Source organism: Puntigrus tetrazona, chromosome 9 (genome assembly GCF_018831695.1).
Source record: "Puntigrus tetrazona isolate hp1 chromosome 9, ASM1883169v1, whole genome shotgun sequence".
NCBI classification, from domain to species: Eukaryota; Metazoa; Chordata; class Actinopteri; order Cypriniformes; family Cyprinidae; genus Puntigrus; species Puntigrus tetrazona.
In genome coordinates this window covers 6,708,502-6,727,872 of record NC_056707.1, presented here as the reverse complement: position 1 = coordinate 6,727,872, position 19,371 = coordinate 6,708,502, and the positions used below count along the sequence as shown (strand labels likewise).

Sequence of the window (19,371 nt, the reverse complement as noted above, 5' to 3'; positions counted from 1 at the left end):
CAAATAATCTAAATCCATTAAGTTATAATAATGTTGCTCATAACAAACAATTCCTGTAATAGTTAACAAAAAGATCCATCAATAGGCACATTGCACCATGTTTTTGAATGGATTCTTTTACTTGTAACTAAACATACTGACACAAAGAAAATGAACTGCGAATGATGTAAGTAAGGTTTTGATATATTTATATGTTATGAAAAGACACCACAGGCTGAATGGAAGTATAATCTGTTGGGGACTAAGCCACTGGGACTGCTGTGTGGTGACAGCTTTCACAGGATGTGATTTAGCCAAGACTCCCATGTTCTCTGTTCCATATGTCGCTTCAGTCTGATGAGACTTTCCATCTTAATAATGAAACACCCAGCCCATGGCCTCAGTCACACGCCATCTCTCTCTCTCTCTCTCTCTCTCTCTCTCTCTCTCTCTCTCTCTCTCTCTCTCTCTCTCAGTTTTTCTGCCTCTCTTAGTAAAATAGCAACATGGCGCAGGCAAAGCATTAAATTTCACATTAATCATTATTATTGTTAATAATACTATACCTACTAGTACTACTAGCCTCCTCCTCCTACTAATAATAAATATTTCAGATTATGAAAACGAAACGGTCTTTTTTCCGTTTCTTTTATTTCAACTGCAAAATCTTCAACACAAAAACTTTACTTGTCACACAATTTCTGAAACCTGGCACTCAAACACTAGAACCACACACATACACACACACACACACACACACACACACACACACACACACACACACACACACACACACACACACACACACACAAAATCTAACAGGATATGGCAAAGGCGTTGCAAATGTTTTTAGGATGTGTTTGTGATATTTTGACAGCAGTGCTTCCTTTTTGTAACGCATGTAAAGCATTTGTTTGTGCAATTCTTGGATTTGTGTGTAAAGTTTTTTTTTTTTTTTTTAAAAAGGCCAACTTTTGAACGCGTAAGCGGTTTAAAAAAGTTATGATTTTTGAGGGAGTACCGCCCTCTAGAGGTCGAGTCGTCAACCAGTTGATGATGACATTACTGTGCGCCGGAACACCATGTCGGCCCCATGTCATGACGTCAGCAGCTTGACAGCTCAGCCGGACACTTGTTCTGTTCAATTTTTGTTTTTCTGCGTTAGCAGAGCCTTTTTAACACAATGAGCCGAGGGTGCGTTTGACATTTACTGTATAAACCCCATACTACACGCTACGCCATGTCTTTCTTCGTGGATTCGGTGATTATGTTCACTTCTCAGGTAAGTCTTTTCTCTCTTTCATTAATAAATGCATGTTAGCATCAACAGCGCGAACACAAACACGTTATTCGTTGTACGGTGAACAACAATGTATCGAGGTTAAATGCGTTGCATGATAAAACAAACAAACAAAACAACAACAAAAACAGTTAAGCAACTTAAGAGGTGTCTATCTGATTGTTTCTGTCTATAAAAGATGAGTAACAATCATTTTCTTCTTTTTACCTTTGAATAGTTAAATAGTTATATATCAGTACATGTCAGTGATATATATAGTAGTTAATATAGCCGTTTAAGTAGTTTTGTAGGTCTTTGGTTTATGTGTTGGTTGTGTATATGCTGCAACATATTAATGTGTTTCACATAGGAGTGCTTGTAGGATGCGTTAACATGATTTTGTGTCCACAGGTGCTGTTTTTTGGGTTCGGGTGGCTGTTTTTCATGAGGCAGCTGTTTAAGGATTATGAGGTATCTTGTGTAAGAGCGTAGATTTAGACCAGTAGTGTTGACTTCATAACACAGGTCTGTCTGAATTCGTCCTCAGGTTCGGCAGTATGTTGTGCAGGTGGTCTTTTCCATCACCTTTGCCTTCTCTTGCACTATGTTTGAGCTTATCATCTTCGAGATCCTCGGTGTGTTAAACAGCACGTAAGTGTTCATGGCTAAAAATCGATCACGGTGAAATGTAGGCCAGATGCTTACGTGCTTTGTTTTTTTTTAAACAGGTCCAGATATTTCCACTGGAAGCTGAATTTGTATGTAATATTACTGGTTCTAATATTTGTGGTGCCTTTCTACATTGGCTATTTTGTGGTCAGCAATATACGATTATGCAAGTACATTTAATTCTCTCTGTATATTTTGTAGCCTTTCCGTATGTTTCTTTAAATCATTTGAGTCTTTTATTTATATTTGCACAATTTTCTTGTGCCCTTTTTGTCTGATATTTTACAGTGCAGAGACAAAGGTTGCTTTTTTCATGTGTGGTCTGGTTCACGTTTATGTATTTCTTCTGGAAGCTGGGTGATCCTTTCCCTATACTTAGTCCAAAGCACGGTAGGCACCGTCAGCACAGAATCTTCTTTGTATTTATGAACGGAGCGTAATATTTAACAAGAAAAACATGTATGAAATATTTGTAGACTTTGAGAACACTCAGATAATATTCTGAGTAATGTACATCAATGATTCAAGCATATAAAGACAAGAAATGTGGAAAGTAGAAAAAGTAAAAATGATAATGTAACTGTTTTCTCGTGTTCTCAGGCATTCTGTCCATAGAGCAGCTGATCAGTCGTGTGGGGGTCATTGGGGTCACACTGATGGCTCTTCTCTCTGGCTTTGGTGCTGTGAACTGTCCTTATACATACATGTCGTATTTCCTGAGGTATCTGTGCTCTTAGACGCATAAAATAACAGAAGAGCGTGTTGTATTTATTTTATATGTAAGATACTAGATGTTTGTTTGGGTTGTTTGCTCAGAAATGTGACAGACAGCGATATCCTGGCCCTGGAGAGAAGACTTCTTCAGACTATGGACATGATTGTCAGTAAAAAGAAAAGGTAAGCCGTATAAAGAGTAGTAGTATACACTACCATTTGGGATTTTTTTGGGAAGTTTTTATGCTCGTCAAGCATAAAACGTATTTGATCACAAATACAGGAAAAATTAAATATTGTTGCAGCGTAAAATTTAAATTTTCTATTTTCATATTTATTCAAATCTAAATCTAATTTATTCTTGCGATGCAAAGCTGAATTTTAAGCATCATTACTCCGTTCTTTAGCGTCACAAAATCCTTCAGAAATCATTCTAATATGCTGATAATTAATAACTTTGATGAATAAACCGTTAAAAAGAAGAATATTTATTTAAAATAGAAATCTTTTCTAAACAAAATACGCTACCGTTTGGGTTTAGGGTCAGTATTTTTTACATCTAAATATTTGGCGGCACAGTGGTTGCCAACATTGATAATTCTGATAATAAATCAGCAAATTAAAATGGTTTCAACACTTGAGACTGCATTAATGGCTGATGGAAATTCCCCTTTGCATCACAGAAGTAAAATATATTTTAAAGTTTAATAAACTATCTATCTACCTACCTAATTCGTATAAATTAGCATTAAAACTGTTTTGTTCTATAAAGATACAATTTTATATTTAAAAAAACATACATTTTAAATATAAAATAAAAGATTTAAAGAAATAAATAGTTATATATATATATATATATATATATATATATATATATATATATATATATATACAAAAATACATTATGATTCTTTATTTGATTTTATTTTTTACATAGTCTCTTTTGTTTACCAAGGCAGCAATAAGATTATTTAATAAGACAAAATACATTAAAAACAATAATACTGTAAAGCCACAATTAGTAATTTCTTTAATTAAGAAAGAGAGAACTCTCTTTGTTGTATCTTTGTAGGATTGCCATGACAAGAAGGCAGATGTACCAGCGTGGAGAAGAGCAGAATAAACAGACGGGATTCTGGGGGATGATTAAGAGCGTGACCTCCTCACCATCAGGCAGTGAGAGTATCCTTAATGAGCCAGTTGATCTGAGGCAGCAGGCTGATAGTACAAGTCCTGAGTCTCATTTAGATGAGACCTAGCAACCGGAGATTACTGAGATCACATTTCATCACTATTGTGCCTTAAGTGTCTGAACAAAGCACTTAACTCCTGTTCACTCCCGGAGGACTGCCGCAGCAATTTAATTTAAAGCAGTAGCTAATGGGCAGTAAATAATCTGCGTCTTTGTGAGGATGTGCATGTTAAGTAGATTGGTTAACCTGCTGGCAAAACACAATGCTTCTCAATTGGTTATGGTTCAGAAAACATTTTAAAATGCATCTGCAAAGCAAAAAATTATTTAAAAAAAGTCAGACATTGAAATGTGAAAACTTATATATAATTAGCTATTAATCCACATGTATATGAAGTCTGGATTGAATTTTCTTTTAGTAATATCGCTCGGAGCTCTAATTTTTGTGGGGTTGGGATGTTTTTTCTTAACCTTGGCACTGCAGATCTTTCTCTGATCCAGCAGGAAGTGGATGCTCTGGAGGAGCTCAGTAGACAGCTTTTCCTGGAGACCGTGGACCTGCAAGCCACCAAGGTATTTAACACAATTAAAAATAGTTTTATTTCTATGCACAGGGAGTCCAGGCTCAAGTAAAGCATACATTGCCATTTCAGCACAGACATAGAAATGAACAAAAACTTAAAAATAAACAACTACAGTTGATCTTTATTTTTTTTTACCATTCCAGTATCCAGTGCCTATCCAGTAATTCTTTGCTCGAATGTGTTTATGTAAATCCTTTCTATAAATACAAGAAAGTAAGTTTTATAACTCTATAATGATCTTATGTCTCTGTATCCCAAGGAACGGATAGAATACTCAAAAACATTTCAAGGGAAATACTTCAACTTCTTAGGGTATTTCTTCTCCATTTATTGTGTGTGGAAAATCTTCATGGTAAGAATAGTTTTTCCTCATTTTGATTGGCATGTATTAAAGACCATTGTACAAATGTGTCTTAATCGGTGGCACACTGTAATGTCTTCTTCTTAGGCCACTATAAACATAGTGTTTGACCGTGTGGGGAAGACCGATCCAGTGACCAGAGGAATCGAGATCACAGTCAACTATCTCGGCATTCAGTTTGATGTATGTTATCATCAGATTATATTGCTTTATATATTTTGGCTAGCTTCCCTATTGGACTTCTTAAGTGCACTTTTTCTTTTTTTTTCTTTTTTTTTTAAATAACTATTGTTACTGAGTAGCAAGGATTAATGGTGTAATTCACTATTGCAATGGTGTCATTTATTCATTTTATTTTATTTATGTTTTTTATAGTTATAAAGAAGTTATACTCACCCAGTCTAAAAAATAAAGTAATATTGTGAAATATTATGTCAATTAAAATATTTTTATTTTTTATTTTAATATAGTTGTGGGAAACCTGATGCTATTTTTTTAACAGTTTTCTTGATAAAGTATAAACAGAAATTACTAGTAAAAACATACATTCTACTTTTGAACAATTGCTGATTTTTTTTTTTTTTTTTTTTTTTAACCAATAGTGCTTGTTTTTGCTGACAAATCCCCCTTTATATTTTTAATGTCATGGGTCTTACTTTGTGCGTTTCTATGCCCTCTATTGGCCAATATAAAAAACTGTCTACAAATCAGATGTTGCCACTGCTTTGTCACAGCAGGAAGAATTAACATACCATTTGTTTGTTTACTTATTTAATGATAGTATTTTTTTCTTCTTTAAATGATTACATTTGTTAGTCCACGCTAACATACATAATTGCTGCGTATCCACTCTAATAGACTTTATCCTCCTGACTGTGATAGTATATGCATGCTGTGATTGTGTCTGCTGTGTCAGCTGACATTTACTGCTTTAGTTGGCAGTTAATTGTTCCCCAGCCTGTTAAATGACGGTTTAATCTTTCCCCGTGAGGAGGTAATGATTCAGCCTCTTAAACGTAATCTGTGTCCAGCTTCAATCTTGCTCTCTACTGATAAGCGCGAAGGCTGCTCGTCCCTTTCTAATGGAAAAAGCCTCGCAATTTATGCGCAGAAGAACTTAAACCTTTGTTTTCCCACAGGTCAAGTTCTGGTCTCAGCACATTTCCTTTATCCTGGTGGGAATCATCATAGTCACGTCCATACGAGGCCTTTTAATCACACTCACCAAGGTAATGAAGGATGAACATGTTTTGGGTTTTTTCCTCATTCTGTCTTATCACTTAAGGGGAAGCGGTCATATATTACTGTACGTGTGCATAGGCGTGTTGGTTCGGTCGGTGAAGATTATTTCCTTGAGCAACAGCAACATGGTCTCGTTCGAATTCGGCTTCTGAGAAGCATTAATAATGTTTAAAGCTCCTGAAAAGCAGTTTTGGTTCATCTCTTTTATGTTTCGTCCACAGTTTTTCTACGCCATCTCCAGCAGCAAGTCCTCCAATGTCATTGTGCTCGTCCTGGCTCAGATCATGGTGAGAGAAAATAAAAAAAAGTTACTGTTAGTTTTGTTACTAATAGTTCACCCCAAAATGAAAATTCTGTGATTTTAATTAATCACCCTCGCATTTTTTTCTAAAGTTGTAAGATATTTTTTCAAGTTCTGTCAGGACCACTATTGTCAAAGTCTGGCAGAATGGTTCTGTTCTGTGCAAAAACACCTTGCCCATCCATATCAGATATCTTTATTGTCCTCAAAACCTAGGAGTCTGATTAAGCAAGGAATAGAAAGCCAAGTCCTGTGTGAATGGAGGAGTTGGGGATGGAGGAGGGTCATTTGCTTGTGAGCAAAGCGGAAAAGCTGCTGATTTAATACTGAAAAGAGCTTATATAGGAGCGCTGTGATAGGTTTTGTGTTCTTATAGGTAGTTGTGGTCAGCTGTGAATCAGACTCACGTGACCTGCCAGAACTAAAGCTTTGTATATTCGTATATATGATGAATTCTGGGATTTCTGATTCTGCATAGAGTACTAGCATGTTCACAGCCCTAGAAAGGTAGTAAGGACATCATCATAATAGCCCATCAGCGGTTTAACCTTAAAGGTACAGTAGAAGATTTTGGAAAATGCTTTAGCCTGATAGCATTAAAAAGCGAACGTCCTAGCCATGCCACTCCATCCAAAGCCATCCAAATGAATGTAATACTGAAAGCATAAAGAAACGTTTTCAGTTACTATTGTTCAATCGTTTCACCATTGTGGTCTAGACCTATTAATTGTTGCATTAAAGTGTTATATCATTTGTTTCCAGTATTGTTTAAATAAGTTGATTTTGAAGAATACCGGTTTCTGCTTCCTTGTCCCTCTTAATGTTTTGACTGTCTCTGTCTGCAGGGCATGTATTTTGTGTCCTCTGTGCTCCTGATGCGGATGAGCATGCCATTAGAGTACCGCACCATAGTGACAGAGGTGCTGGGAGAGCTGCAGTTCAACTTCTACCACCGCTGGTTTGACGTGATCTTCCTGGTCAGCGCTCTCTCCAGCATCCTCTTCCTCTACCTGGCCCATAAACAGGCACCCGAGAAGCACATGACCCTGTGACCTCACAAGTGACCTCGTCAGAGAGAGAGAGAGACTGAAATGTCTTTCTTTCGTCTCTACTTTTAGAAGGACTTTTATGCCTCTGCCGTGTAATGAGTATTATCGGGTCTGTATTTCCTGAATCAGGAGGGCCCCGGAAACACTGTTTGACTTTGGTCAAAAAAAAAAAAATTATAATAACGTCGATTTGCTGTATCATTTAAATAGACTCATGTTAATGGAGGGGACAAAACAGTATACAATGTGGGTGTTTTTTTTCATAAAATGCATATAATTTCCCATACCAGGTGTCATTATGTTTACCACTGTAAGCGAACGAGCTAAATGCTCTCACTAGTTTGTTCACCATGAAATCAGTTACTCTTGAGCCGTCTTTTATCATTAATAAGCATCAGATCTATATCTCAGCACACCCAGTTATGTTACAGTGGACTGTTGGACTCTTGTTTTTCTTTCAGGCCTGTTAATCGTTACTATCATTCCACCTCTCATTAAGAACTGCAATGATTCACGTGTGGATGCTGCCTTGAGTGACAGTCGTAATCTTCTGCTGAAATCACATCAGCTGGAAAAGAACATGCGTACTTTGGGCTTTTGTATGATCGTTTTTTTTGTGGGTGTTAGACAGACAGGTGCCGGTGATTTACTGAAAAGGCAATGCCTGCGTGCCAGAGATGTAACCGCCTTGGATTTCTCGTCAAATGCGGGAAAGCTCCGATTTCCATTAAAAGGCCTTTTCAAACTTTTCCACTGATTCTTATTCGTACATTCTGGAGATCGATGCTGAATATGTTTTACAAGCAATAAGTAGTGTTTTGTGAAGCGCACGATGTCTTCAGCAAAACAAAAGCGTTTTAATCATGTTTCGTGTGCGTCGCACGCCAACGTTTTTGGTAATTCTGACGTGACTTGTGACGAGAATCCCAGAGTTCATTCACTGCCAATTCTAGAAATATTAATGTCTGGTGATGTGAAGAGACCAAATTAATCCGTTAAACATTCATCATCATGCTTTACCAGCCAAAAACAACAGAAAAATGAAACAAAAAAACAGAACAATGTACAACCAAAGAATAAGAAAAGTGCTTAAGGTAGAAATGTACAAATGTTTTGTGTGCAAAGGTGGGAATATTTGATGCACAGGTTGCTGCTTTTTTGTTGGAAGGTAAGAGGATTTATTGCGTAGACTGCAAAGCATTTATACTCTTTCATTGTTAAACTGCTGTAAATGACTTTTTTACCCCCACATCGTTCTACACTCCATACAGGAGGACAAACATCATCACTCCACTGATCTGGGAATTACGGCGGTGCGGCGAGACTTAATCCTAAAAAAAAAAAAATATGACTTTCTGGTGTGATGAACCTCAGTTTCAAGCATCGTTTGGAAGGAAACTGCTGAGTACCTGCAGAGTGCCATCTGTGTGCTGTCCTGTATAGCAGCCTCATGCTGCGGGGCTGTTTTTCAGCAGCAGGGACTGAGGACTCCAGTCCAGAGCATTCAGAAGGTTCACCTTCCAAAAGGACAATGACTCTAAACACCGCAAGAGTGGCTTGCAGACGACTCTGTGAATGTTCTGGAGCCGACCAGCCTGAGCTTGAATTCAGTCGGATATTTCTGGAGGAACCTGAAGATGTGCTTCTGCCCTTCCAACCTGACAGAGCCTGAGAGCTGAAGAGGTGAGGAGAAGAACCGCAGATATTTGGCAAAAACTGATATGCAAAGTTAGTCGCATCAAACCCAAAAAAGAACTGAGGCTCTAAACAAAAAGCTAAGGTAAGTGTATGAATACTTATGCAATGCACCTGTGTGTTTTTTATATATAATACATTTTGTTGAGACGGTTTTGTTTTTGCTTTGTCATTATGATGTACGGAATGTAGATTGTATTGAAAAAAGTTTAGCATAAGGCAGCAAAGCATTGTACATACAGTATAATAAATACTATCAATAATATTTGATTTTACGTATTTTGAACATATTTCCATGTTCTATTTGTACAATTTACAATATATGGAAATATATTTAATATATAAATTAAATATATATTATATATATAGCCATTTCAACTTAAAAGTCATTAAATTAACTTGAAAAATCAAGATCACTTGATTAGAAACTTAACTTTGGAAAATTGCTCAGCTTATTTTGATGAGTTAAGTAGTATTTACAGTAAAAGCGTAAGGTTCTATGACTTACTGAATATAATTTGTAACACTGTGGCTCAAAAACAGATTAAACGTATTCTTACAGTGTGCACTATTTTATATATATATATATATTTTTTTAAACACCAAACTTCAAATTCAAAGAAGCCACTTGAATTGAACTCATGCCTGAGTTGTGAATAGATTCATTGTTTGGGATTGCTGCCTAAAAAGAATGAAAAGCATGTGCAGAATGAGGATGTTCGGTCTGTCATTGCATTATTTTGTAGTATTGAAATAAAATCAGTGTGTCTGTAGCGTAAATAAACACTGAGACGATTTTATTACCCTGCTTAGACAGAGCTTTAGACAGAGTCATAAAAAGACCTCCAAACCTTGTTACAAAAGTTATATTTTGTCTGCATCAGATTTAAACTCGCCGAAGTTTTCATGTAATATGTTACTCTAAATCACACAGGATTCCTTAGCAACCTCATACAGTGCTCAATAAACAGTTAATTGAAAATAAAACATAAATGCAGAGAGCTCAATGCTTAATGAAACTAAAAGGTTTATTAGTGATGCTGAACCTTTGGCTGTTTTGTTCGATTAAAGAGCATTGAGTGTGTAAAACATTTCATGATTTTCCTGAATGATACATGATGCATACAATGTCATTGTTTAAGTGCAAATCGTCTGGTTTTATTATCATCATCAGTGGATCCATATAGCAGCGTATAATATATTTCCACTTCAAGCACCGGTCGTAGGTGCTTTAAATATACAAAGAACATTGTTACCAACGCTTGCTAAAGAAGTAAATGCATCGGTGCAACTGGATTGAACTGAATGGTTTTCACATTTGACATCGCACCAAACACAAAGATTTTATTCAATAGGCATTAATAGGAAAAATGACAAAACATTCTGTAGAATAAATTATATATCAAGAAGTACACATTTCCTGAAGTACCATAACTACTTGCAATTTTATATTTCATGCATCACAAGCATAATAAAGCCGGTTCAAATAGATCATGGTTGCTGTAGATCCCAACGAAAGCAGTACAGACATGTGATATTGTCACTAATAGCTTTGTAAATTCACATCAAAGATATTGTTTAATCAGTGGTCTTACAGTCTCTTTTTCAAAGGGGCATTTCACCTTTTAATAGATTGTACACGCCGATCAGGTAAGTGCATCAACCTGTCACTAAATCACAGTATGGGAAGCATCTGCTGCCACAGAAGAGTGGTGCGCTCAGAGTTTCTCGTCCTCACTCGCATCCGATTCTGAAGATGATGATGATGATGATGACGACGATGAAGAAGATGACGACTAGGGTGCAAAAAAAGTTTGAGTTAGCAGCTCTTTCGGGATTTAGTCATGGCTTTTATGCTTAAAGTCACAGATTTAACTCAGAACATGACGAAGTAAAGCAAAGCACTCTTCCACTAGGTTTTTTATGATTTTAAAATGTATTATTATCAATGTCAACATTTAATAATGCTTAATGCTTTAATATATATATATATATATATATATATATATATATATATATATTATTTATTTATTTATTTTTTTTTTTTAAATGCACAATAAAGAACAACATTGATCAGAAATTCAATAAATATGTTTCTAATGTTCCAAAGATTTATATTTTAATGCACTGTAAATAAATAAATAAATGCACTTATTAACTGGACAAAATAATAATAATAATAATAATATAGTTTTCTCCATAAAACTATATTATAATTTACTCATGTTTAAACCATTCCAAACACAAAGATATTGTTCATATTCGTATACTTGTTGCACATGATGTATGGACTACATTTAGAAATATATTTTACTGTACAGTGTAGTTCTTCCAAATCTATTTTATGTTCCACAGAAGAAAGAAAGTCATACGGGTTTGTAATGTGAGTAAATGATGACAGAAGGAGAGATTTGGCAAAATGCTGAAAAGCAGTACTGACCCTCGACCGGGTTTCAGCAGGTGGAGCGGCTGGCCTTTCGTCGTCACTTCCTGTATCATCCTTCTGTGCGTAGGTCGGTGCCGGGTCATCAGCGGGGGGCTCTTTATCCAGCAGCTGAGGGGTGATGGCGACCCCTCGAGCTTTCAGATTATCATAGGCCGTCCTCTCGGCCACTAGGAGGACCAGCGTGTCCCCGCTCTTGCGGATGAGGTTTACAACCTCCTCATGTGTGCTCATTTCCACATTCACCCCGTTCACCTCCACAACAATATCATCATCCTCCAGTCCGGCTCTGTCTGCTGCTCCATCTTTCACCACCTGAGAGAAAACACATCAGCAGGTTAATCCATCTCTCATCCTCACGTTCTATATCTGAAAGAAGAATATCACATATACACACATTTAATATTTACACACACACGCACACACACACATATTTATATTGCATCTATTCATTCATTAATTCATTCAAAAATTGTTTTATTTTGGTGAATAGCAAATTACGATCAACATTTTAGATTCTCAGACAAAACTGTCATACACTCTCAAAATCTTTAGTATATGTACACATATACATATACACACACATATAATATTTATTCAGATAGCCGAAAATCAGCATAAACCTTTTCATTATGTCAACAATTGAAGTCATTTAGATTTATTTAGTAAAAATGTATGGGCCTGAATCAAATTGCAATTATTGATTTAAAATATATAAACCTGATTGCTGTGGTTTTAAAACACATTCTACCATTACAGAAATCTAGCGATTTATTTATGGCTTCCCAACATGTATCATATAATATGTATTAGATTGTTAATGTTAAATGGGTGAAATTCAAATATAAGGTTTATGGACACCATGTATGATACTTTTATTATTATTTAATGGTACCTTTCTGATATTTTGGAGCTTAATAGACACTATAGTCCCCTTTTACTTTCATTAAATAGACACGAACGATTGGGATATTCTTTAAAAATTCTCCTTTTGTGTACTGCTGTCACGAGGATACGTAAATGCCGTTAAAAAACTGAAGCTAAAAAGAGATCGAGACAAGTCACTTTGTCATTTGTCAGAGCCCACCTCTTTGATGTACTGTCCGTGAAGTCCCTGGATGCCATTGAGATGGAAACCAAATCCAGCAGCGGTCTTCTCCAGCCTGCACAGTTTGGGTTTGTGGTCCACGTATGCTGGAGCAGATACGGCTGGAGCAGGTACGGCTGGAGCAGGTACGGCTTCAGCCTCATGCTCATGCTCATGCTCAGGATAGCTGGGTGGAGATCCTCTCATCTCCTCCCAGTACAGAAGTGGAGAAGCACCACCCTGAGCATCAAAGCGTCACACAACTGAATACGACATGTCATTTAAGACCCAAATGTAATATGCAGTCACCAGCGCACTCTTCAGTATCAGTGTAAATGTTTCGAATCAAAACAAATGAAAAGCACTCACCAGTTTGTACATTTTCTCCGTTTCAGCATCCAGCACCAGGAGGGAGCACTTGTTTCCTTGTTGTGATATTTTTTCCACCACCTGTTCATGTCTGCAGTTATCTATTTCCTGTCCATTTACGGCCACTAGTCTGTCCATATTCTTCAGTCCGGCTCTCTCCGCAGGGCTTCCTTTGTCTATTTCTCCAATGTAATGGCCTGAGACAGAAAACAAATTATGACTTATATTAAATATCAGAACAAGGTTCAAATAATTTTGATGTCCTGGCAATCTGAATACGTGACCGACCAAACGTAGCGTGCAAGACTTTGGGAACCACATAGAGCATTCAAACAACTGAATCAATGTAATTATTAATGCATTATTCTAGTTTTTTTGTAATGAAAAGTATTCATTAATTATAAATAACGAAAAGCCAATGCTGGTAAAATAAGATTTTTGATTGTATTTAAAAAAATGCCTTCTTTTGTACAAAAGAACATCTTGATATTAACTCATATTAAAATGCTAATCTTTTTTTTTACTGCATCTTAGAAGCATTTCAATAGATAACCTTTGCATATCACTATACAGTGTTATCAAAATTCCTCTGAATCAGTTACTCAATGTCAATTATCCAGCATGAGCACATTGCCCTTATATATATACACTGCAATAAACTTCAGTAAGTTCATTTGTAACCACCGTGACGCGAAGAAAAATAAACAGGAGAACTATTGAAAGTAATGCAGTGGTGTAGCGAAGAGAATCAGGGCTGCTAACACCAAACTGACAGCCCCGCTGTATTTCCCCGGAGTTCAAGTCTGCGAGCTGTGCACTTAACCTCAGGTCACTCCAGAGAGATGTCTGTGCAATTAGTCACTTTGGATGACATGAAATAAAGAATGAAATCTACAAAAAATTTAACCCTATTTAAAATTCTACAAGCCTTTTACATTTCCTGGCTGGTCAGATACAGATGCAGCTGTTACATTTCCCTCAGCAAGAACCAAAAGATGAGCCACCGAGACAACATAATACTCAGAAAGGAACAAAGCACGTTTGGAAAGCCTCAAAACTGTCTTTTGAAGTAGATTTCATTTAGACCGCAATAAAGCTTAATTGTGCTAACTGTGTAATAGGCTAAATCTCGACTTCCACACTATGACAAGCGCTTACCTGCATGTTTGGGATCTTCTTTCAGGATAAAGCCATAGCCATCCGCTCTCTTGGTCATGTCTGCAATGCGAGGCTTATGCGGGAGGTGCTTGACGGTGGCATGAGCCACGCTTGGTCGAATGTCTTTACTCTTGAAGAATTTGTCAGCGTCCTCATCCACCAACAGAAACATCACTTTGTCCCCGGCTGCTTTCATCTACAATAGAAATAGGACTAATGATAATATTTCGCTCAAACACTGGTAAAACAGTAGAGTCAAGGTATTCAGCAGCACACAAAAGAAGAGATTTTCACTTCCAAAAAACATAGAAGCCAAACTGTCTGATTATCAACATCTTTTGTGTTCCACGAAATAAAGAAAATCATAAAGGTCTGGAAAGATGACAGAAGATGTCCATTTAAATCTTCTCTAAAATGGTTACCGGATTATAAAATTGGTAATAAAAAGGTAATGTTAGACAGGAGTTATTGCAGTTAATTTTAATTTACCTTTTTCACAATCTGATCATGTGAGAGACTCTCAACATTCTCTCTGTTTATTTCCACTATAAGATCCCCGTGCTTCACACCGGCCTGATCAGCTACTCCTCCAGACACCACTTCTGTCAGGAATATGCCCTTAGTACCTGAGAGGAGACGGGGTTAGATCAAATTCCAGCAACGATCAACATATTGGTTGATTTATCCAAAACAGGCCTTAGACTTTTGCTAACGTTTGGCTTTCTCAGCTTCAGATGAGAAACAACAGCACCGGAAAAGACCTTCTTGAGCAGGCAAGCTCTTATCCTTTTAGCTGACCAAGAGAATTTTTGAAAATTAACTAATTATAGGATTTATCAAAGTTTGTCAGATCAGAGGCAAAAGTTTTATAAAAGGTTTATAATCTAAATAAACTTAACCAGAGGTACTGCTTTGTTTTCTGTATAACAATTGCCATTTATGATTGTTTTCATATCACTAACGGAGCCTTTTTTATTGAACAGAATGCTTTAATAATTAAAAAAATATATTATTAAACTGTTTTTTAAACTGAGAAGACAAAAAAATTGAGAATGTTTTTTTGGGAATCTAAAATGGTTCTTCTATGGCAGCATTTTTGACATTTATTGACATTCACAAAGTCTACACAGATTTCTATAATTTCAATATAAACCTGTGTCTGAATGGTACATCAATTGTGATCGCTTCACATGTTGGTCAGATGATCTATTATTTTAAGTAGTCAGTTCCTGGCCCAAATAAGCATTACTGTGAACAAGACGTTGCTTAAGATCTGGCTACGGGAGTTACCTTTGGTGGACTTTAAGGAGAAGCCAAATCCACTGCTGGATTTTTCCAGATAACAAAGCTTGGCTTTAGCGGCTGGTGCAGACACTCCATTCACGGTGGGCTGGCTCTGACCTGACTGGGACTGAACGTCAGCAAGACTCACACCGTTGGCTTTGGCCGTCTTGTATGCCTCTTCTCCGAGGACGTGCAAGGTGACGCTCATCCCGCTCTTTCTCACCAAATCTGCAACCTGAGCCATGAAAAAGACAAGACGTCTGCCATCACACTGTTACAATAAAACATGCTGAAATAAATAATATAGGATTTACAGAAAGGCAAGCAAACCTGGCCGTGCTCCAAATCGTCCACAAAGGTTCCGTTGACTCTGATTATGCGCTCTCCGTCCTTCATCCCGGCCAGTTCGGCCGCGCCGCCCATCTCCAGGGCTCGGATCAGGTGACCCTCCTCGCCGTGCTCCACTCGGAGGTAGAAGCCATAGCCCTGACCCTCTCGCTTAGTCAGAGTAATGATACGCGGCTTAGGCCCGGCCATTTTCCCTGTTTGGGAACGTCTATTGATCAGTGCTGCTTTTACGCTGAGGTCATCTTGCTACATAGCATTGTTATCTTATCATAGGTGCACAATTCATTATACACCAGTCATCTGGCGATAAGATTGGTAATTACAATTCAGCAACGAAGTAAGTGGAGACCAGATTTATTTCTCACAACATGTAATATTGCAGTGTTATAATGGCAAAATATTTTCGGCTAAATCACAGTTGTTAGGAATCAGTGGAGGCGGACTGGTGCAGATTAGACGCAGAGGTGAACGTGATTATGTAATCTTATGTTCTTGAAATGGAGTGATAACTGGGGTAATATAGAATTATCAAAGGCCATAAAATCACTGCCCTGTGTTAGGGTGCACCTGTTGAAATACATCACAAAAAAAAAAAACCCAAAAGAAACAAAAAACTTGATATTCAATAATACATAAGATAAGAAATAACATATTAGAGGCATAGCAAGCATATTTATTTGATAATTATAAATTCATATTAAAATATTACAGACAATAATACTGTATTAAGTTGATATATTTAAAAAAAAAATAAATAAATCCTTTCTTTTTTTTAATAATATGTGCTCAGTTATGCACAATAAGAATGTGCATGAAGGTGTATAAGTTCCTACGACCTCACTCGTATGATTTTGTATGATTAGTCTGAACCCCAGTGATGGGTAGATTTAGTGGCGGGGTTAGGAGTAGGTCATTTGTAAAATATGCACAATTTAGCAAAAATCGTATGAATGTGCGTGAGTGAGGTCGTACAAATTAGCCACCTCTTAAAATATGCACCAATTGCCGGTGATTTCATGTTAAACTTAAATAGAAGCATAGCAAATACTAACTAACTAACTAATAAATAAATAAATAAATAATAGAATGGGTTTTTTGTAATTACAGAAGACAATCAGTTTTTTTTTTTTTTTTTTTTTTTTTTTTTTTTTTTTTTTTTATGTGCACCTTGCACCTTGTCCAAGTAATTACGAATGCCGATCACGAAATCTTTACAAAACAATAGACACAACTGGGAGGGACCATTATCGCGGCTTTTAAGATTGCCCACAGCCTTGGTTCATTTTGATAAATGTTTTACCAGGGGGAAAAGCGCAAGCATCTAGCTTTAGGTTCAAGCTCAACAGATGCCATATCAATTACACAACACCTCACACATCAGCTGAGAGCTGAAGTACACTTCTCACACTTGAGTGCTCCATGAACTGCTCTGTGAGCTTCTAATGCTTTCACATCACCACGTTATACCCCAAACCACCTCCTTGCTGCTCTTCAATAATTAATGCCACATCAAGTTGCTCATCCATACAAATCATTGAAAGCAAGAATTTCACTTAAGCCATCAAACTGCCTTATACAAGTTTTTTTTTAAATCAAATTTAGGTGGTCTGAAACAACATTCCTATTCTATTCTATTCTATTCTATTCCAAAAAGATCTACTCAAGTCACTTTGAATGTATTTTTCAAATAGGATCTACTCAAGTCACTTTGAATGTATTTTTCAAATAGTAAGGTACACGTCAAAGCACATCTCTCTTGCTCAAAGCTCACGGTGCTCTACAGGTACATCGGCGTCGTGTCACTCACCAGCTGCAGTCTCCTCAGTGTCCCGGTGTAAAGGAGGTGTCTGCCTGCTTCTGCTCAGGTGTTATCTAGCGCTGCCTGAGTGTGTGTGTGTGTGTGTGTGAAGGACTTTGACAGGCCAAAGGTTGATCTAAAAGGTGAGTTATTTAACCATGTCCCGTGGCTGGAGGTTCTGTTGCTAAGAGTGACAGTATTCTACCCTAAAGAAAAAGATGTTTTCATTTGCAAATGTAATAAGCCAAACGACAAAACAAAACAGATTTTTATACATTTTGAGCATATTTTGCATTTAGTACAGTATGTATAATATCAGGCTAAATATATAATATCAGGCTAAAAACATCCATTGAAGTTAGCATTCTCTTCATGATCAAAAAACAATTACAATAAAAGGCAGAAGCAGGTGCCACAATGTCTATTACTCTTCTCTGTTCCAGTAAAGAACACATGCTTGTGCAGATAACTGGGATCATGGCACTGATTCGCAGGTCAGTCTTCTGGTAAATCATGCCCTCTTAACGTAATTGGTGTTTTCAGTCGCCCACTCAAATGATCTGAGTATTAGCAAACTCATTAAATCTAAATCCTAAATCCTGTGATAGAGTCAAGTGAGGAAACAAGCCTGGACCGTGAGTGTGTGCATAATCACAAATTTGTTTGTATTGCCTTCGCAAATGACTCCTGCGCTTTATTTAGACCTAAAAAAACTACTCTTCAGTTATAGGCCTATAATGAGGGGCACTGTAACCCTGGGGGTCCCCTCACTTTTTAAAACAGGTGGTTCTGGGCCCATTTTGAGTCATTAGGATGTTAAAGATGATGTCCCATGAAGATATTTTTTTAAATTTGTAAATATAAGCTATCATTTGCTCCCTCAAAGTCCATTTTTTATTGTTGTGTCTCTCTTGTCAATGCAAAGCTTATTTATTCAGATTTTAGATGATATATTGCTCGAATCTCAATTTCAAAATGGCCCCTTATAACTGGTTTTGTAGTCCAGGGTCACAAACGCTCTCTTGCTTGCTTCTTTTCACGAAAGCGTCTGCTAAAAGAGACATAACTGATTATCAGGTTCTGCCGTCTTTTGTTGAGTTGTGCTGCTTGTGTCCAGACTAGATATTTTCCCCAATATAACATGAACTTACTTTCTACATTAAGTACATTCCACACACAAACATTGTGTTTCCATGTTTTATGGGGACTCTCCATAGGTTTCTATACTGTACAGACTGTATGTATTATTGTCCTTCACCAAACCTACACCTAAACCTATCCCTTAGACGAAACTACTGTCATTTTTAGATTTAAATTTTTTTATAAATCTGTATGTTTTATAAGCTTGTTTCCTAATGGATGACCTAAAAAATGTCCCCACAAGGTCACAATGTACTGGTATTCCTATCCTTGTGGGGACATTTGATCCCCATAAAGTGATAAATACCGGGTACACACATGCGCACACACACACTTTTAAAATTGGCCAAAGAAAACACCTGACCAAACAGATCAACGCAAAACATTTTTTTATAAATAAGCAATTATGATGAAGTTGTTTGGACACATATACACTCATATACACTGGTAAACATTCATATTCGTGTTAAATAACTGTAGTATCTGTATAACCTTAAAATGTAAACGAAGGATAAATACTTTAATGTGCAAAGTGAAAAACAGAAATTAATAAAATATCCAATATCTATTTCCTTTTAGTCAGTACTTTAAGATAAGTGCAAATATTTGTTACAGCAACACCATGAATTGTTCGACGAATACTTATCAATATATTGGCGTGTGATATATCAACAATAAA

The 19,371-nt window shown here is 36.8% G+C and overlaps 2 protein-coding genes across 2 annotated transcripts; one reads left to right on the top strand and one right to left on the bottom strand.

The window, feature by feature from the left end:
* The first annotated feature begins 1,074 nt into the window (after positions 1-1,074).
* On the top strand, positions 1,075-8,119 carry si:ch73-390b10.2 (Golgi pH regulator). Its single transcript, XM_043249753.1, has 14 exons — positions 1,075-1,261; positions 1,670-1,729; positions 1,806-1,909; positions 1,987-2,093; positions 2,216-2,317; positions 2,528-2,648; positions 2,744-2,824; positions 3,714-3,823; positions 4,318-4,406; positions 4,677-4,769; positions 4,866-4,961; positions 5,918-6,007; positions 6,242-6,307; positions 7,167-8,119. Exons 1-14 carry the CDS (start codon positions 1,220-1,222, stop codon positions 7,371-7,373), a joined length of 1,368 nt encoding a protein of 455 aa, XP_043105688.1. The 5' UTR covers positions 1,075-1,219; the 3' UTR covers positions 7,374-8,119.
* Positions 8,120-10,075: 1,956 nt separating this feature from the next.
* pdzk1 (PDZ domain containing 1) lies at positions 10,076-17,667 on the bottom strand. The gene is made up of 9 exons (XM_043249763.1): positions 17,562-17,667; positions 15,737-15,948; positions 15,413-15,641; positions 14,612-14,748; positions 14,123-14,318; positions 12,965-13,161; positions 12,596-12,835; positions 11,506-11,823; positions 10,076-10,861 (listed from the first exon to the last, which is right to left on the bottom strand). Exons 2-9 carry the CDS (start codon positions 15,941-15,943, stop codon positions 10,784-10,786), a joined length of 1,602 nt encoding a protein of 533 aa, XP_043105698.1. The 5' UTR covers positions 15,944-15,948; positions 17,562-17,667; the 3' UTR covers positions 10,076-10,783.
* Between the last annotated feature and the right edge of the window lie 1,704 nt (positions 17,668-19,371).